At 41.9% G+C, this 21656-nt stretch overlaps 1 protein-coding gene across 1 annotated transcript in view; it reads right to left on the minus strand.

Moving 5' to 3' along the window:
* The window catches only part of fndc4a (fibronectin type III domain containing 4a), a 175780-nt gene that overhangs the window by 11514 nt on the left and 142610 nt on the right, over positions 1–21656 (minus strand). Inside the window, exon 4 of the mRNA XM_028796380.2 lies at positions 9113–9202. Coding sequence (XP_028652213.1) covers positions 9113–9202 — 90 coding nt within the window. The remainder of the gene's footprint in view (positions 1–9112; positions 9203–21656) is intronic.

Here is a 21656-nt window from a genome sequence, read left to right on the forward strand (position 1 = left end):
TTCACTGCAGTTTTTCTTCCATCATGTCTTCTTCTTGATCAAATTGGCTCCTTCCTTTTATCTGTTCTTATTCTTCTTTGTATGTTCTTGTGTTGACTAGATTGGCTATTTCCTTAATGCTCTTCTCTTGACTTGTCTCTTCAATTTCTTTTACATGCTTACCTGGACTGGACCAATGCCCAGATGATTTGCCATTTTTTTCACTACATGGTATTTCTTTCGTCATGCCTTCTTCTTGATCAAATTGGCCCCTTACTTGCTATGTTCTTCTTGACAAGACTGATGCCTGTTTATGTTCTTTTCTTGTCAAGACTGTCGACTTCCTTATGTCCTTTTTGTGACTGATTTGCCATCACTTCTTTGGGTTTTCTTGTTGAATGACCAATGCCCACTATTTTTGTCCTCTTCTTGACTGGATTGGTGTCCTCCCTTAATGTCCTCTTCTTGACTGGTCCCTTGCCCTTCCCTTATTTGCTCTCCCAGGGCTTCATGCATAATGCCGTGCGTAGAATTCATACTAAAACATGGCGCACGGACCAAATCGGAAATGTTCGTACGCACAAAAAAATCCAGATGCATAAATCTGTGCGTTTGCCAACTTCCACGTTCTTCCACTCCATAAATCCCAGTCAGTGTGAAATTTAACGCACATGCATGCGCCTGCTGTCCCGCCCCAACTCCTCCCAGAATTACGCCTCTTTGAATATGCAAATCAATATAAAAGCACTTAAGCTCAGAGTTCTGTGAAAAGGCAATGGCAATGAGCAAATAGAAGAATTTCAGCAAATACCAAGTGGAGGCAAAGAAAAACATACTATTTGTTGGTTTAAACAGTGATATAAACAACAAAAGGAAGTTGATCGAGTGACATCCCATCATAACTAAAGTAGCGTGTTAAATGCTTTGTATTGTATATGTTCTTCTATGTGCTCTATGTGTGTGAATCACTACATGCTTCTTAAATGGGCGTTCTCTTCCTCCAACAGGACACAGAATCCATTACATTAATGATATTACAGCTCTCTGAATAATTTAAATACTGAGATGTATACTTGATATCATTTTCATGATGACAGGAATTAAAGCGTGTTATTAAACATGAGGACATGGTGGCGGAGTGATAGTGACGAGCTGACGCCCTGTCCACAGATTGTTCCTGCCTCCCGCAAGATGCTTGCTGTGCCGTGTGCGACCTTCGATGAAATAATTTATTGTAGCAGTACTGTCCCTTTCAAAGTACTAAACCAAAATTCCTGTCCTTCCTGTTCTTTCTCCAAATACCCAATCACCACACAATCAGCTCTGTAATAGACGTTAAGCCATCTGTAAGCTTAGAACGCCGATTCTTCAAAATTTTTAAGGAACATTGAAATATCTTCATAGTATGTGTTTAACTGTTCTATTCCTCTATCCTTTCAGTGTTGCGCCAGTCCCAGCAAGAATACAGCGCGAGGCAGGAACAATCCGTGAACGGGTCGCCAGCTCCTCGCTAGTGCTGCAACACCTTGTCCTCACATATTTAATTATTAACAATATAGATTATTTAAATTAAGTTAAAGTTTTATCTGTATAATATAATAAACATTTTGCTGCAATTCATCTTAAAAATGATATCGTCATCATATGTAAATATGCGCTTTATAAAGTGGCTCATGTTGCGCAATATTATAACTGTAATGCAAGTTTACATTGAGGTGATTGTACTTATAAATACAAACAATTCTACAAGGAGCACTTGATGGACTGATTGAGTGTGTTTATAGCTCTTGGGATAAAACTGTTTCTGAACCGCGAGGTCCATACAGGAAAGGCTCTGAAGCGTTTGGCGTATGGAAGCAGTTCAAATAGACAACATTGCTGAGGCAGCGTGTGCTTGATGCTGTATACCGATAATTCTTTCCGATCAGCTGCACTAGAGCTGTGATTCACACTCAGATATAGTGATATAAATACTCCTGAGTGGTGCAGTGAGAGTAATATGGAAAATCATGATCCACTCTGGCAACCCCTAACAGGAGCAGATGAAAAAAGAAGAAGAAGAAGAAGAAGGTGCATTGAGAGTAACAACGCTAAAGCAGCTATGGAATTTGGAATAGTTTGGCCATTCCGTGGACAATTATATTGTCACAGGTTAATTACAATCAGATGCCTTAAACTAATAAACAATATGCAGTTAATTTCAATGTATTTGATAAAGCCGCGTCAGGGATCTGGATCTAAAAAAGAAAGGGAAGCCACACTGGAACAAAAGCACTGCTTTGACTCTGGGTGCTGCCAGTTTGTAAAACTGAGCAGAGAACTTGTGTATGCCAAGCATTTAGCTGGCATGAAAATGTGCGTGGCTTTATACCAAGTTTAGGTTTTATACATCGCAATGTGAGCGTGGAAACAGGAGTACGCAACATTTTTGTGCATACACACCGTTTTTTACATGAGGCCCCTGGACACTGACATCTTCTTCTTAATGACCAATAAAAGGTGTCATTTTTCTTGACTTCTCACTACATCCTCTCTATGGTGTAATTACTCTTTGCTTATTGTTACAGGCAACTCTGTTGCATTCCGTACATTCCTGCCCATTCTGGGGTCAATTTTCTTCATGTGGCTGCATCCAGGGAGTTCGGCTATAGTCTCATGGATTTTTCAACTTCTTAATATTTGCAACAGTAGTCACAGGAACATCAAGGTGCTTGGAGATGGTGGTCTTCTAGCCTATTTTTCTGTTTGTGTTCATAATTTTCACTTTTGGTATTGTAATAGTGTGCTTAGGTCCTTATCCCACGCTGACTGCTATTTTTTCCTTAGGGCATTTTCTCCAACTCATCAATTTTGTTTATCCCCTGTAAATTCTTATTTTATCCCTAATAACCCTGAACTGCATTATGTGAGATTTCATTATGAACAGATGGACATTTCCCTGTTCTTCATTTTCTGCTATTTTATAAATTTCAATTTTTATTTTTTTACTACGCTTGTCCCCTTTCCCCATCTCGACTAGTTTCCAATCCTTTAATTGTCTCCTCCGTACTTTACAGTGTCTATAAAAATCTTCACCTCCTTGGAAGTTCTCCCATTTTGTTGTTATACAACATTGAATCTGAATGCATTTATTTTGCATTTTCAGATATTGATCAATGGGAGAAGACCCTTTAATGTCAAAGAAGTGAAAACAGATCTCTGTAAAGTGGTCTCAATTAATCATAAATATAAAACACTATACCACTACTTTTATGGACTTTTATGGTTCGGTTACCCAATAAAATGGGTCATTATGTAAATATAAAATACAAAATAATTAATCCCATAAATATTCACATTTATTTAACATGACACCCCTAAATCCTCAATGGTGCAGCGAACTGGCATTAGAAGTCACCTGTCTGGGGATTGGGTTACTTGTAGTCTGAATACACCTGTAGTGACAACTTCTGGGGTGTCGTTTTGGTGGTCTAACCTTCACAACGAAGACAAAAGAACACAACGCGAAACTCCATTAAAAGGACAAGTCAGAGGATGGAGACAAGAAAACATCAGAGTCACTGGATGTGCACTTAAACCAATCATGACGGAATGGAAAGAGTATGGCAGTGGTCTAAGACCGCTAAGTTGAAACGAGTTCAACGAGAACACAGGGACGCGGTTGGCGTCATGATTCAGTTGGGGTTTGTCTCCTGGCTGGGGTTCAGCTCCTTGCTTTACATACATCTGGTTCGTTTCTGTGTTATTTATGTTCATGCTCAGGCTTTATAACACACTGGTGACGCCTCATCTGGAGATCTGTGTGGGGTTTTGGTCTCCAGGCTACAAAAAGGACATAGCAGCACTAGAGAAGGTCCAGAGAAGAGCAACTGGGAATGAGTTATGAGGAAATATGCAAGGAGCTGAACCGTTTCAGTTTAAGGAAAAGAAGATTAAGTGGAGACCTGACTGAAGTGTTTAAAATCGTGAAGGGAATTAGTCCAGTGGATCAAGACGGTGACTTTAAAATGAGTTATCATTTACGATATGATTTATCTGGACACTCAGAAAGCATTTGATAAGGTGCCACATGAGAAGTTGGCATTAAACTAAAAGAAGTGGCACCTCAGGGTGTGGTGTGTCAGACACAGGAAGCAGAGGCTGATGGTGCAAGAAACCTGATCAGAACTGGGTGACATTAAGAATGGTGTCCAGCAGGGGTCAGTGCTTGGGGTGCTGCTCATGTATAATATATATAAACCAGCTGTGTAAGTCTGTGCTGTAAAAAGCCCTTGGTCCTGGAAACTATTCTAATGGTCAGAAAACAAACTGAAATGTAAAATAGTCAGGTAATTGAAAGAAACAACTCTGGGCGTCCCTCTCCTAGGAGGATTTGTTTTGCCAACGTGCTCTCATCGCTTGTGTATTAGTGGCGGGAGGAAAAGTAAAAGGGATACCGTTTTGCCGATGTTAGTGGCTAAGCGACTTTGTCTTTCTTCAGAGGTTTCGTTTTGCTGACGTGCTCACCTCGCTTGTGTTATTAGCAGCTAAGCGAATTTTCTGTTTCCTCTGAGGTGGAGCTTCTTACCCCGACTCTGACTCCAACTCTCACATTTCCGGGCCAGAGAGACAGACACACACACACTTCCACGTGTAGACATTTATAACTAATATGATTTAGATAGGAATACAAGAAACAAGCTAGTTAATTTTGCAGAGGATACCAAGCTCAGTGGATTAGTAGATAATCTATCCATCCATCCATCCATCATCCAACCCGCTATATCCTAACTACAGGGTCATGGGGGTCTGCTGGAGCCAATCCCAGCCAACACAGGGCGCAAAGCAGGAAACAAACCCTGGGCAGGGCACCAGCCCACTGCAGGGCACACACACACACACACACGCACACAAGCACACACAAGGGACAATTTAGAATCGCCAATCCACCTAACCTGCATGTCTTTGGACTGTGGGAGGAAACCCATGCAGGCATGGAGAGAACATGCAAACTCCACGCAGGGAGGACCCGGGAAGCAAACTCTGGTCTCCTAACTGCAAGGCAGCAGCGCTACCCACTGCGCCACCGTGCCGCCCGCAGATAATCTAGCATCTATTAAATCATTTCAGAGGGACCAGCGGCATACAGGCTTAGGCAGATTTATGGAAGATTAAGTTTAATGTCAGTAAATGTAAAGTGTTACAAGTGGTAAGGTTTGAATACACAATGGAAGGTCTGAAAATCGATAGTCCAACTTATGAGAAGGATTTAGGAGTCATAGTGGACTCTAAGCTATCGACTTCCAGACAGTGTACAGAAGCCATTAAGAAGGCTAACAGAATGTCAGGTTATATAGCGCCTTGATGTGTGGAGTACGAGTCACAGGAGGTTCTGCTCAGTCTTTATAACACATTCGTGAGGCCTCATCTGGAGTTCTGTGTACAGTTTTGGTCTCCAAGTTATAAAAAGGACATAGCAGCACAAAAGAAGGTCCAGAGAAGAGCAACTAGGCTGATTAGAGGACTACAGGGGATGAGTTATGAGGAAAGATTAACAGAGCTGAGCCTTTACAGCTTAAGACAAAGAAGATTAAGAGGAGACCTGAGTGAAGTGTTTAAATTGTGAAGGGAATTAGTCCAGTGGATCGAGATGGTGACTTTAAAATCAAATCATAAAGAACACGGGGACACACAGTTGGAAACTTGTTAAGGGTAAGTGTCACACATACAGTGGGGCAAAAAAGTATTTAGTCAGCCACCAATTGTGCAAGTTCTCCCACTTACAAAGATGAGAGAGGCCTGTAATTTTCATCATAGGTATACCTCAACTATGAGAAACAAAATGAGAAAAAAAATCCAGAAAATCACATTGTCTGATTTTTAAAGAATTTATTTGCAAATTATGGTGGAAAATAAGTATTTGGTCACCTACAAAGAAGCAAGATTTCTTGCTCTCACAGACCTGTAACTTCTTCTGTAAGAGGCTCCTCTGTCCTCCACTCGTTACCTGTATTAATGGCACCTGTTTGAACTCGTTATCAATATAAAAGACACCTGTCCACAACCTCAAACAGTCACACTCCAAACTCCACTATGGCCAAGACCAAAGAGCTGTCAAAGGACACCAGAAACAAAATTGTAGACCTGCACCAGGCTGGGAAGACTGAATCTGCAATAGGTAAGCAGCTTGGTGTGAAGAAATCAACTGTGGGAGCAATTATTAGAAAATGGAAGACATACAAGACCACTGATAATCTCCCTCGATCTGGGGCTCCATGCAACATCTTACCCCGTGGGGTCAAAATGATCACAAGACTGGTGAGCAAAAATCCCAGAACCACACGGGGGGACCTAGTGAATGACCTGCAGAGAGCTGGGACCAAAGTAACAAAGGCTACCATCAGTAACACACTACGCCGCCAGGGACTCAAATCCTGCAGTGCCAGACGTGTCCCCCTGCTTAAGCCAGTACATGTGCAGGCCCGTCTCAAGTTTGCTAGAGAGCATTTGGATGATCCAGAAGAGGATTGGGAGAATGTCATATGGTCAGATGAAAAAAAACTCTACTCATCGTGTTTGGAGGAGAAAGAATGCTGAGATGCATCCAAAGAACACCATACCTACTGTAAAGCATGGGGGTGGAAACATCATGCTTTGGGGCTGCTTTTCTGCAAAGGGACCAGGATGACTGATCCGTGTAAAGGAAAGAATGAATGGGGCCATGTATCGTCAGATTTTGAGTGAAAACCTCCTTCCATCAGCAAGGGCATTGAAGATGAAACGTGGCTGGGTCTTTCAGCATGACAATGATCCCAAACACACCACCCGGGTAACGAAGGAGTGGCTTCGTAAGAAGCATTTCAAGGTCCTGGAGTGGCCTAGCCAGACTCTAGATCTCAACCCCATAGAAAGTCTTTGGAGGGAGTTGAAAGTCCGTGTTGCCCAGCGACAGCCCCAAAACATCACTGCTCTAGAGGAGATCTGCATGGAGGAATGGGCCAAAATACCAGCAACAGTGTGTGAAAACCTTGTGAAGACTTACAGAAAACGTTTGACCTCTGTCATTGCCAACAAAGGGTATATAACAAAGTATTGAGATGAACTTTTGTTATTGACCAAATACTTTTTTTCCACCATAATTTGCAAATAAATTCTTTAAAAATCAGACAATGTGATTTTTTTTCCTCATTTTGTCTCTCATAGTTGAGGTATACCTATGATGAAAATTACAGGCCTCTCTCATCTTTTTAAGTGGGAGAACTTGCACAATTGATGGCTGACTAAATACTTTTTTGCCCCACTGTACATTAGGAAGTTTTTCTTCACACAGAGAACCACAGACACGTGGAATAAGAGACCAAGTAGTGTGGTGGACAGCAGGCCTTTAGGGACTTTCAAATCTCGACTTGATGTTATTTATGAAGGATTAAGTGAATAGGACTGGCAAGCTTTGTTAGGTTGAATGTCCTGTTCTCATCTTGATTATTCTAATGTTACTTTTGTTAATTATCTTCCATGTCCCGTGCAGGAGCTATTTATTAGTTGATAGTTGATTGAAGTATAATTGTATTTTTAATTATCCTCTTTAATAAAATCCCTGTGTGCGTCCAGGTGTCCGTGTGTGTGTGTCTTCTGGTGAAGCGCGCATGTGTGGGGCACGGTGCGATATTACTGTTAGAGAAAGTTACAAGCGTTTTACGGAAATACAAACCAGTATTACTGCGAGAGGAAATTAAAGGCATATTACCGACACGCACGCCTGTATTACCGCCAGAGAAAATTAAAGGTATATTACGGACGTACAAGCCAGCGGACGTACAAGACAGTATTACTGTCACAGAAAATTAAAGACACACAATACACGGCGGCAGCCCACGAAGAACGGTCAGCTCAGCAAGTAAACATCAATAAAAGAAAGGCAGAAAGAAAGAAAAATATGACCAACAAAAAGAATGAGGTCAAAGTCCTTTGCCATTTAATATAGACTGTTCCTACTAATGTTTATGCACTACTGTTCTAGCGCCCGTTATTGTAACGGGCTAAATGACAAGTGTTAAAATGTTTGCCTGAACATATTAGCGTGTAGTCAATGGAGGTTCTATTATAAGCCCCACAAACTAAATTATAAGTGGGATATTCTAATTATTTCTTGTGCCTCCAACTACAGTTTATGATCTGCCTTGCAGTTGGTAAAACATGGAGGACAAACAGTTTCAAACTGTACCCTACAGTCATGGCCAAAAGGTTTTGAGAATGTTCACAAAGTTTGCTGCTTCATTGTTTTTAGATCTTATTGTCAGATGTTTCTATGGTGTACTGAAGTAGAATTACAAGCAGTTCAGAAGTTTCAAAGGCTTTTATTGACAATGACATGAAATTTATGCACATATTTGCAGTGTTGTTCCTTCTTTCTTTTTCAGGACCTCTGCAATTCGCCATGGCAGGCTGGCAATCAACTTCTGGGGCCCAATCCTGACTGATGGCAGCTGCCCATTCTTGCACATTTAATGCTTAGAGTTTGTCAGAATTGGTGGGTTTTTTTGTTTGTCCACCCACCTCTTGACCACAAGTTCTCAATTTGGAATTTCCTGGCCATGGACCTCAAATTTCGATGTTTTGTTCCCCGAGCCACTTAGTTCTCACTTTGGTGCTCCATCATGCTGGATTGTTCATTGTTAGTCACCAAACTGTTTTTGGATAGTTGGGAGAAGTTGCTCACGAAAGATGTTTTGGTCCCATATGTTATTCATGGCAGTGTTCTTTGGCAAAGTGTATCAAGTGAAGCCATTGAGAAATAGCAAAAATTTTAAGCATGGAAAGTAATTGAAGTTCAACGAGAAAAAGCAAAGATTGTAGAAGGAACCTTTTTTCTCTTTTTGTCTTTTATTCTGCAGGTGTAATAACTTTTTTCTGAAATTTTGTGATTTCTTCTTTTTAAATTTCCAACTAAACCTTTTTAAAATAAACCACACCGCCTAGCTGCTCTGCCATTCTCCCATCTCTCTTATTCTTTATTGGGGTCAGAAAGGTGGTACAGACAAGAGATGACCTGACGAAGACATGATTGGAGTACTGAGGGTCACCTCAGATCAATGGTTTTGCTTCTGATCATTTGGATATGAAACAAGAGTGAATATTAACCTCGGAAACCCACCTGCCCACATGACGAGGACCACCACAATGATCATCAACTCTCCAGTCTGCAGCTGCCGATATTTGTTGAGGCCCTGCACTGTTGGATCATCTGAGGAGACACAAGGAAGAAACAAGAATGTCTTGATTAGTAAAGAATCAGCAGTTTATCTATCTATCTAAGATGATAGATAGATAGATAGATAGATAGATAGATAGATAGATAGATAGATAGATAGATAGATAGATAGATAGATAGATAGATAGATAGATAGATAGATAGATAGATAGATAGATAGATAGATAGATAGATAGATAGATAGAATTCATTTTAAAGTCACAAAGTCTTGATCCACTGCACTAATACCCTTCATAATTTTAAACACTTCACTCAGGTCTCCTCTTAATCTTCTTTTGCTTAAACTGTAAAGGCTCAGCTCTTTTAATCTTTCCTCATAACTCATCCCCTGTAGTCCTCTAATCAGCTTGGTTTCTCTTCTCTGGTCTTTTCTTGTGCTGCTATGTCCTTTTTGTAGCCTAGAGATCAAAACTGCACCCAGTACTCCAGATGAGGCCTCACCAGTGTGTTATAAAGACTGAGCAGAAACTCCTGTGACTTGTACTCCACACATTAAGGCGCTATATAACCTGACATTCTGTTAGCCTTCTTAATGGCTTCTGAACACTGTTTGGAAGTCAATAGCTTAGAGTCCACTACGACTCCTAAATTCTTCTCATAAAGTGTGCTTTTGATTTTCTGACCACCCATTGTGTATTCAAACCTCACATTTTTACTTTGTATGTGTAATTCTTTACATTTCTGCCCAAGCCTGTCTGCTGTCTAAGTCCTCCTGTGATGATTCAACAGATTTGAGATTATCTGCCAATCCAGCGAGTTTCTAATCTCCTGTAGTCCTCTAATCAGGCCCAGTCGCTCTTCTCTGGACCTGTTCCAGTGCTGTTATGTCTTTTTTTTTTAAGTCTGGAGACCAAAACTGCACCCAGTACTCCAGATGAGGCCTCACCAGTGTGTTAAAAGACTGAGCAGAACCTCCTGTGACTTGTACTGCACACATCAAGGCGCTATATAACCTGATATACTGTTAACCTTCTTAATGGCTTCTGAACACTGTCGGGAAGTCGATAGCTTAGAGTCCACTATGACTCCTAAATCCTTCTCATAAGGTGTACTCTCAGTTTTTAGACCTCTTATTGTGTATTCAAACCTCATATTTTTTACTTCCTATATGTAATTCTTTACATTTACTTGCATTCATTTTCATCTGCCACAAATCTGAATAAGCCTGTCTGCTGTCCAAGTCCATTTGTGATGATTTAATGGATTTGAGATTGTCTGCCAATCCACCTATCTTGGTATCATCTGTAAACTTAACCAGCTTGTTACTTATATTCCTATCTAAATTTTTATTTATATTAAAAATAGATGCAGCCCTAACACTGCCTCCTGCTGGTCACCACTCTTAACATCGGCCAATCCTGATCGGGTTCCTCGCACCATCACCTTCCACTTCCTATGTCTGAGCCAATTCTGCACCCATCTAAAAACATCACCCTGAACTCCCACTTCTTCTAAAATGATGCCCACCCTCTCATGATGCATCTCATCAAATGCTTTCTGCTCCACTTTGATCGTATCCTTTTGTTGCCTCCTCATAGAATTCCAGCCTGTTAGTAAAACTCAACCTCCCTCTTCTGACCCCATGCTGACTGATTCTAATAACTTCTGTCCTTGTCAGGTGTTGCTCAATCGTATCCTTAATAATTCCTTTTATTAATTTTCCTGTGATGCATGTTAAGATTACTGGTCTACAGTTGCTTTGATCTGTCCTGTCACCCTTTTATATAATGGGATGATATTTTCCATTTTCCAGTCCTTAAGAATTTCCCCAGTATGCACAGTGACTTCCTAAAAATATGCGTCAAGGGTTTATCTATATTTGCTAACCACTTTAAGAACTCAAGTTTAAAAATGATCTGGTCCTGGTGATTTGTTTGATTTCAGCCTATTTAATCTCAGCAGCTCTTCTCCCTTTACAATTTCCATTTCACTCACTACCTCCTTAGTTGTCCCTGTTACTGCCCAGAGGTTATCCACTTCCTCACATGCTAAAACTTCATAAAATCTAAGTTATGGGCATTCACTGTTTCACTGTCTGTATTCTTTAATTCCCCTTCACTATTTCTGATGCACTTCACCTCCTCCTTGACTGTTCTTTTACTGCTAAAATACTGAAAGAGTCTCTTAGGATCGTCTTTCATCTTATCTGTTATATTCCTCTCCAACTGTCTTTTAGCCTCTCTGATATCCTTCTTAATGGTTGCCCACATGTTCTCATACGTCCTGTGATTCACATTTCAGTTATTAGTCTTATATGTCTTATTTGTCTGTGTTTTCCTTTGTAGCTTCTTTTTTAAGTCTTTATTATTATTATTATTATTATTATTAATTATTAAATGTCATGATTAATTTCAAATTTAGATTTGTACATGTGCTGCGTTACCTGTAAAATATTTTTAAACTGCTCCATTGCTCCTTGACTGTCCCCACACTTAAAAGCTTATCCTATTCAGTCCTCCTTTGACTTTGCCAACCAACAGTCTTAGTGTTTGCATCTACACTCTTACAAAACACTGAGAATTGGGTTATATTATAGTCACTTGAACCCACTGGTCCAATCACCTCTACACCCTCCTGATGATTCCAAAAAGCTAATCTGGACAGGCTTCACAACGCGTTGGTGCTTTAACATACTCTTAAAAAAAACAGTCACTGATTACCTCTAAAAACTTCTGCTATTCAGCTCCACTATTTGCAAAGTTAGCCCAGTAAATATTTGGTTAGTTACAGCACCCCCAAATCCCCCCCCCCCCTCGTAAACTTGCCTCTTTAATATTTCTAAAAAGATGTGCATTGAAACACATGCATTGAATTTGTCATTCCAACAGATGGCACATCACAAACAATTGTAGTAATGCATTTAATTAATACAAACATTTGTGATGTGCCATCTGTTAAAATGATAAATGCAATGCATTTTATTACTACACTAGCCAGCCCTGTGGCTCCGCTCGTGTAGTAGTGAAACAGGGCAGTGAGGAGAGCCCTGCCTGGCTCCCCAGTCCTGACATCATGCTTCCCCCTTTCCACGGCCTGCAGCCATTGTCTCAGATTGGCGTGAATATATCGCTCCTGCAAGAGAACTATTATTGTTAGCGTGATGAGAGAAGTCACAAAATCAACCGGAATGTTCAAGTAAATTATAGAAAAAAACCCGATCTAAATCCATTAAGGAGTTCTCTCATGAAAAATGACATACAGACAGACATAAAGACCGACAGACGTTGGATTTTTTATATATTATATATATATACAGTGGTGTGAAAAACTATTTGCCCCCTTCCTGATTTCTTATTCTTTTGCATGTTTGTCACACAAAATGTTTCTGATCATCAAACACATTTAACCATTAGTCAAATATAACACAAGTAAACACAAAATGCAGTTTTTAAATGATGGTTTTTATTATTTAGGGAGAAAAAAAATCCAAACCTACATGGCCCTGTGTGAAAAAGTAATTGCCCCCTTGTTAAAAAATAACCTAACTGTGGTGTATCACACCTGAGTTCAATTTCCGTAGCCACCCCCAGGCCTGATTACTGCCACACCTGTTTCAATCAAGAAATCACTTAAATAGGAGCTGCCTGACACAGAGAAGTAGACCAAAAACACCTCAAAAGCTAGACATCATGCCAAGATCCAAAGAAATTCAGGAACAAATGAGAACAGAAGTAATTGAGATCTATCAGTCTGGTAAAGGTTATAAAGCCATTTCTAAAGCTTTGGGACTCCAGCGAACCACAGTGAGAGCCATTATCCACAAATGGCAAAAACATGGAACAGTGGTGAACCTTCCCAGGAGTGGCCGGCCGACCAAAATTACCCCAAGAGCGCAGAGACGACTCATCCAAGAGGTCACAAAAGACCCCAGGACAACGTCTAAAGAACTGCAGGCCTCACTTGCCTCAATTAAGGTCAGTGTTCACGACTCCACCATAAGAAAGAGACTGGGCAATAACGGCCTGCATGGCAGATTTCCAAGACGCAAACCACTGTTAAGCAAAAAGAACATTAGGGCTCGTCTCAATTTTGCTAAGAAACATCTCAATGATTGCCAAGACTTTTGGGAAAATACCTTGTGGACTGATGAGACAAAAGTTGAACTTTTTGGAAGGCAAATGTCCCGTTACATCTGGCGTAAAAGGAACACAGCATTTCAGAAAAAGAACATCATACCAACAGTAAAATATGGTGGTGGTAGTGTGATGGTCTGGGGTTGTTTTGCTGCTTCAGGACCTGGAAGGCTTGCTGTGATAGATGGAACCATGAATTCTACTGTCTACCAAAAAATCCTGAAGGAGAATGTCCGGCCATCTGTTCGTCAACTCAAGCTGAAGCGATCTTGGGTGCTGCAACAGGACAATGACCCAAAACACACCAGCAAATCCACCTCTGAATGGCTGAAGAAAAACAAAATGAAGACTTTGGAGTGGCCTAGTCAAAGTCCTGACCTGAATCCAATTGAGATGCTATGGCATGACCTTAAAAAGGCGGTTCATGCTAGAAAACCCTCAAATAAAGCTGAATTACAACAATTTTGCAAAGATGAGTGGGCCAAAATTCCTCCAGAGCGCTGTAATAGACTCATTGCAAGTTATCGCAAACGCTTGATTGCAGTTATTGCTGCTAAGGGTGGCCCAACCAGTTATTAGGTTCAGGGGGCAATTACTTTTTCACACAGGGCCATGTAGGTTTGGATTTTTTTTTCTCCCTAAATAATAAAAACCACCATTTACAAACTGCATTTTGTGTTTACTTGTGTTATATTTGACTAATGGTTAAATGTGTTTGATGATCAGAAACATTTTTTGTGACAAACATGCAAAAGAATAAGAAATCAGGAAGGGGGCAAATAGTTTTTCACACCACTGTATATATATATATATATATTAGTGAGAGAGAGAGAGAGAGAATCTCAAAATACATTCCAACAGATGGTGCACTGCAAATGATAACACTGGGGTCAAATTTGCTTAAATAAATTTCAACCCATCTTAGACTGGCAGCACATCTAATATACAATAAGGGTCTCATGGAAGCTCCTTTTTTATTTCTGATAAAATTCCACCATTTAGCCATCAGCCAGTAAACAGACAGAGACCCCTAGGAGACCACTTGTTTCACTAGCATTTGTAGTGAAGGCTTCATTTATTTATTTTTTTCAATGAATGACTCTGGTTTCCACTTGTTGAACCCCTAGTGGGGGGGCTGCTCCTTCCTAGCGCAAGGATTTACATTAACATGACTGACGGACAATGCCGCAGCCTGCTGACAGGTGGGTGTCTGTATGCGAACGTCCATCATTCCTAACCATTAAAGCTCCCTGACAGTATGCTGCCCTCTAACTGCCCCCATTTATCGATTGGACACTTCTGCTTTGTTTAATTACATTTCCTAAGCACAGTAAATCTGTTCGTCTCCCTTTGATGTTACAGAATGAGGAGTCGACTTTGGTATGAGTTCCTTTTAATGAAGCCCCCCACGTTAGCTCCTGATTAACAGCCTGGCACACCAGCTCCTGTCTTCACCTGGGGTTCTCTACTCTTAATTTGTTTCTGTGCCCGATGGATCCCACCTGCGGTCCAGGCAAAAAAACTGCTTTTTCTCACCTACATGAAAAGCAATGTATCCTGTGATTTTTCCATGCATCCGCTTCACTTAATGCCAAGCTGTTACTACAAACTGTTATGACGGACAAGGAAACTACATAGAGCTGGACGGTTTGACATCCGTAGCAGAGCAACGGGCACTCAGCAGGCTCCTATCAATTATGGAGAATCCACTACATCCATTAAACATTGTCATCTCCAGACAGAGGAGCAGTTTCAGCGACAGACTGCTGTCACTGTCCTGCTCCACTGACAGACTGAGAAGATCATTCCTCCCCCAAACTATGCGACTCTTCAATTCCACCATAGGGGTTAAACGTTGAACATTATTCAAGTTATTGTCTGTTTTTTACCTGCATTTTTTATTACTCTTTAATTTAATATTTTTTGCTGCTGGAGTATGTGAATTTCCCCCTGGGATTAATAAAGTATCTATCTATCTATCTACAGAATTCAAATCTATATTTTAATGTATGTGACTTTAACACGTTCTCAGTCTCCTTCAGTTTTGACCCATTGTGCTCAGTTCATTTTTTTCTTTCATCAAGAAACACCCCAGAATGATAAAGAGAAAAGAGGATTTAAGGAATTTTAAGGAATTTTGAAAAGCTGAGATGTCATGCTGACAGAAGTAAGCAATTCAGACACCTTTGCTGTGATACCCGAAGTACCCGAATGGTGTCTCCCATTCTGCTGATCACTGTCGAGATGTTGCTGCTCCTGGTTTTGGAGTCCACCGGTGGTCAACTCCATTGATCCGACTAATGGGGAAAGACACACGCCTGTTGACAGGGGGTCCACAGGTGAGCAGAGACCACAACATGAGGTCCAAGGAGCCGCCTGCAGAGCTGATTCTGCGTTCCATGTACAGTGGCATGCCCTTGAAAGTCGTCCTAATTTTCTGCATGGCAAAAGATTTGTCTGTATATTTATCCATTCAGTATTTTAATGTGAGCTCTTATGCTGTAACAATACATTTCCAAAGTCCCAATAAAGCACTTTCTGTAGATATTGAACTGAAGGAGAACAACTCCAAAGTTCATGTTTGTCTAAGTATTCAAGGCCTACACATTCATACTTTGCCTTTCTCTGCAATGACAGCCTTCATTCTTTCGGGTATGTATGCAAGTATTTCCCAGTTTTACATGTTGTTCAGGAGGGAATTCATTCCCATTCATCTAGGCTGGTGGGCTGACGCCTCTGGATAGCAGTTTTCAAATCATGACACAGATTCTCAAGGGGGTTAAGATCAGGTCTTTGACTTGGCCACTCCAAAACATTCACCTTTCTGTTTTTGAGCCATTCCAGTGTAGCTATGGCCTTAGAGTCATCGTCATGTTGAAAGACAAATTTTCTGGTTCAGATCAGACTGGAACAAGTTCTCCTGCAATATTGCATCCTCCACCCATCCTTCTGCTGATATCAGCATAGGAGAGAGTTTACCCCCACCCACAATTACAGCAGCCCAGGTAAGCAGAGAGCTGAGGAGACTTCGTGCCAGCATAGCAGTGGGTCCAGATGGAGTATCGCCATGACTGTTGAAGGCCTGTGCGCTGGAGCTGGGGAGTCCTCTACAGCACATCTTCAACCTAAGCCTGGAACAGGGGAGAGTCCCGAGGCTTTTGAAAACATCTTGTATCACCCCAGTTCCAAAAGTATCATGTCCTAGTGAGCTGAATGACTTCAGGCCTGTCGCCCTGATGTCACATGTGATGAAGGCCGTGGAGCGGCTGCTGCTTCACCACCTGAGGCCACAGGTCCTCCACGCCCTCGAACCTCTGCAGTTTGCATACCAGGAGAAGGTGGGAGCGGAGGGTGCCATCATCTACATGCTACACCGATCCCTCTCCCTATTGGACAGAGGCAGTGGTGCAGTAAGAATTATGTTTCTGGACTTCTCTAGTGCCTTCAACAACATCCAACCTCTGCTCCTTAGGGACAAGCTGACAGAGATGGGTGTAGATTCATACCTGATGACATGGATCATAAACTATCTTACAGACAGACCTCAGTATGTGCGTCTTGGAAACTGCAGGTCTGACATTGTGGTCAGCAACACAGGAGCACCATAAGGGACTGTATTTTCTCCAGTCCTGTTCAGCCTATATACATCGGACTTCCAATACAACTCGGAGTCCTGCCATGTGCAAAAGTTCGCTGACGACACTGCTATCGTGGGCTGCATCAGGAGTGGGCAGGAGGAGGAGCATAGGGACCTAATCAAGGACTTTGTTAAACGGTGCGACTCAAACCACCTACAACTGAACATCAGCAAAACCAAAGAGCTGGTGGTGGATTTTAGGAGGACCAGGCCCATCCTGGATGCCGTGATCATCAGAGGTGACTGTGTGCAGAGGGTGCAGAGCTATAAATACCTGGGATTGCAGCTGGATGAAAAACTGGACTGGACTGCCAATACTGATGCTCTGTGCAAGAAAGGACAGAGACGACTATACTTCCTTAGAAGGCTGACGTCTTCCAACATCTGCAATAAGATGATGCAGATGTTCTATCAAACGGTTGTGGCGAGTGCCCTCTTCTACGCGGTGGTGTGCTGGGGAGGCAGCATAAAGAAGAGGGACGCCTCACGCCTGGACAAACTGGTCAGGAAGGCAGGCTCTATTGTAGACACGGAGCTGGACAGTCTGACATCTGTGGCAGAGCGACGGGCACTGAACAGGCTTCTGTCAATCATGGAGAATCCACTGCATCCACTGAACAGGATCATCTCCAGACAGAGGAGCAGCTTCAGCGACAGACTGCTGTCACCGTCCTGCTCCACTGACAGACTGAGGAGATCGTTCCTCCCCCACACTGTGCGACTCTTCAATTCCACCCAGGGGGGTAAACGTTAACATTATACAAAGTTATTGTCTGTTATATCTGCCTCTTACTCTCCACCTTGCACTTTTTAACTTTCACTGTGTTTTATTGCTCTTTAATTAATATTGTTTTTTGTCAGTATGCTGCTGGAGCATGGGAATTTCCCCTTGGGGATTAATAAAGTATCTATCTATTGTGTGGTATTTGTGTCCTTCCATTGTCCCTTCAACTTGGATAAGATTCCCAGTCCCAGCACATCCCCATAGCCTGATGTTGCCACCACCATATTTCACCGTAGGTATGGTGCCTCCTGAGGTCTGGCCAGTGTTAGTTTTACACCACACAAGCCTCTTTAAAGTCTGGCCAGACAGGTCTATTTTGGTCTCATCTGACCATAAAACCTTCTCCCACACCTTAACTGTGTCTTTCTCACACTTTGTAGCAGATGCAATTCATGTTTTTATGAGGACCTTCTTAAGGAATGGCTTCTTTCTGGCTCCCCTCCCGTAGATGCCTGCTTTATGGAGAGCTCTTGAAACTGTGGACTCCTAAACCTTGACTCCAGTTTCAGCCAAAGATCACTGCAGACTTCTGAGAGTGATGGTTGGATTTTTAGTCGACGTCTATCTCTGATGTTTAGTTTGGAGGGATGGTCTGTTCTAATAAGACTTGGGGTCCTGTCATGAACCATTCACTCTCTGACATCAGATGTAGCAGTGCACAATGGGACATTTAAACTCTTTTGATATTTTTTTTGTCACCATTTCCTGCCTTGTGAGTTTCAATGACTTTAATTCTCACATCAACAGATGTTCCTTGGTCTTCAACTTTGCAGTGATTGTCCAACAAATACTTTGGCCTTACAAAGGGGTCTTTTTATATCTAGAGTGATAGAATGGGGTCATAAGTAGGACCTCATGATGTTTAATTATGACTGTCAACTTTGTGTCATTTGTGATTCATTTGTCATTTGTACAAACCTGGAGCATCTAAAGAATAGACATTCATTATACTTAGGCAGATAAAAACTTTGGAGTTGCTCTTCTTTAGTTCAATATCTACAGAAAATGCTTTATTGGGACTTTGGACATGTATTGTGTGGACCACCAGGGGGCGCGCCACCGCCCAAACCCAACACAGACAGGCGTAGGAGACAAGTTCAAGGCACATGTTTTTTTTTTTCCTTTTACCCTTTGTGGGAAACGTCTTCCCCCGTTTCCCACAAGTACAGCACAGTTCAGCATAACAAAAGCACACAACACTCTTTTCGCTCTCTTTGCCTTCTATCTCTTGCTCTCCTCCTGCTAAGCTTTGTCTTCTCCCACCCAACTCTGGCTCTCAGATTAGTGACAGGAGTGCCACCAGTGTGGTCTCCTGCTACTCTGGCCTCCCACCTGCTTCAAGGTTTGACGTACTGTGTGTTCAGAGATGCTCTTCTGCACACCTCGGTTGTTAAGAGTGCTTATTTGAGTTCCCGTTGCCTTTCTGTCAGCTCACACCAGTCTTGCCATTCTCCTCTGACCTCTGGCATCAACAAGGCATTTTCGCCCAGAGAACTGGATATTTTCCCTTTTTCAGACCATTCTCTGTAAAACTTAGAGATGGTTCTGCGTGAAAATCCCAGTAGATCAGCAGTTTCTGAAAAATTCCGACCACCTTTCTTCCCTATTCTGATGCTCGGTTTGAACTTCAGCAGGTGGTCTTGGCAAGGTCTACATGCTGAAATGCATTGAGTTGCGATAGACAGACAGACAGACAGACACTTTATTAATCCCAAGCAGGTTGAACAGGTGAACCTAATAATGTGGCCGGTGGATGAATAACATCACTGCATTGCAAACTTAACCAACCATTATATATCTTTTAGATAGATAGATAATAAAGTATCTATCTATCTATCTATCTAAAAGATAAACTCAAAATACCCACAACCATGCATATTGTCAGTACTATGGGTGGACCCTTACCTGCTTGGAGAGCCATAATGGAAATACAGCATGGAAGGAGGTATAACCTGGCTGGGATGAGGCTGGATTGCTATCCCACTCAAAAGGAAAGATTAGTGGATGGTTTTAGGGGGGTTGGTTTGTGTATCAAGAGTAGAACATTAGAACAATCTGGACGAGAACAGGCCATTCAGCCCAACAAAGCTCAGCTGTCCTGTCCACTTAATTCTTCTAAAATAACAAGAAGTCGGAGTTTTGAAAGTCCCTAAAATCTTACTGTCCATCACACTACTTGGTTGCTTATACCAAGTGTCTATCGTTCTTTGTTTAAAGAAACACTTCCTAATGTTTGTACGAAATTTCCCCTCAGCAAGTTTGCAACTGTGTCCCCGTGTTCTTGATGAATTCCTTTAAAAGTCACCGTGTAAATCCACTGCACTGATTCCCTTCATAACTTTAAACACTTCAGTCAGGCCTCCTCTTAATCTTCTTTTACTTGAACTGTAAAGGCTCAGCTCTTTTATTCTTTCCTCATAATTCATCCCCTGTAGCCCTGGAATCAGCCTAGTCGCTCTTCTCTGGACATTTTCCAGTGCTGTCTTTTTCATAGCCTATAGACCAAAACTACACCCAGTACTCCAGATGAGGCCTCGCCAGTGTGTTATAAAGACTTAGCAGAACCTCCTGTGACTTGTACTCCACACATCAAGGCGCTATATAGCCTGACATTCTGTGAACCTTCTTAATGGCTTCTGAACACTGTCAGGAAGTTAATTGCGTTGAGTCCACTACGACTCCTAAGTCCTTCTCATGAGGTGTGCTTTTGATTTTCAGACCTCCCATTGCTTATTCAGACCTTATATTTTTACATCCTACATGTACATTTACTGACATGAAATTTCATCTGCAACAATTTCACCAGAACTGTTTGCTGTCCAAGTCCCTCTGTGATGATTCAACGGATTTGGGATTATCTGCCAATACACCAAACTGCTAATCCCCGTTGTAATCAGCCTAGTTGCTCTTCTCTGTACTTTTTCTAGTGCTGTTATGTCCTTTTCGTAGCCTGTAGACCAAAACTGCACCCAGTACTCCAGACGAGGCCTCACGAGTGTGTTATAAAGACTGAGCAGAACCTCCTGTGACTTGTACTCCACTCATCAAGGCGCTATATAACCTGACATTCTGTTTGCCTTATTAATGGCTTCTGAACACTGTCTGCCAGTTGATATTGTCAAGTCCTCTGCAACTCCTAAATCCTTCTCATAAGGTGTGCTTTCAGGTTTCAGACCTCCCATCGTGTATTCAAATCTAGCATTCTTACTTCCTACATTTACTGACATTAAATTTCATCTGCCACAAATCAGCCTAGTTGCTCTTCTCTGGACCTTTTCTAGTGCTGTTATGTCCTTTTAGTAGCCTGGAGACCAAAACTGCACCCAGGACTCCAGATGAGGCCTCATCAGTGTGTTATAAAGCTTGAGCAGAACCTCCTGTGACTTGTACTTCACACATCCATCCATCCATTTTCCAACCCGCTGAATCCAAACACAGGGTCACGGGGGTCTGCTGGAGCCAAACCCAGCCAACACAGGGCACAAGGCAGGAAACAATCCTGGGCAGGGTGCCAACCCACCGCAGTACTTCACACATCAAGGTGCTATATAACCTGACATTCTGTTTGCCTTATTAATGGCTTCTGAACACACTAGTACACTAGGTGGCAGTGCTCTGCTGGCGTGGACCCAGTATGGTCACCCACAGGTATCCATGGCATTTGTACTCCTGAGGAACAACCCTGTTGGGGTCCCTGGTTGCCATCACAGGGCACTGCAAGAAAGACTCCCTATTTTGGGGGACTTCCATCTAACCTGGAAGTGCTGTTCACCAGCATCAGAAATACTTCCAGGTCTAACATAAAAGGAAGCCATCCAGCTTCCTCCAGTTGAGTCTGAATTGGGAGGCAGAAGGAAAAGTTCACCTGGAAGTGAAAAAGGAGGATTGTTAATTGGAAATTGTGAAGTGGACTGTGAAAGGTATTTGTAAAAT

This window comes from Erpetoichthys calabaricus, chromosome 3 (genome assembly GCF_900747795.2).
Source record: "Erpetoichthys calabaricus chromosome 3, fErpCal1.3, whole genome shotgun sequence".
Classification (NCBI taxonomy): Eukaryota; Metazoa; Chordata; class Cladistia; order Polypteriformes; family Polypteridae; genus Erpetoichthys; species Erpetoichthys calabaricus.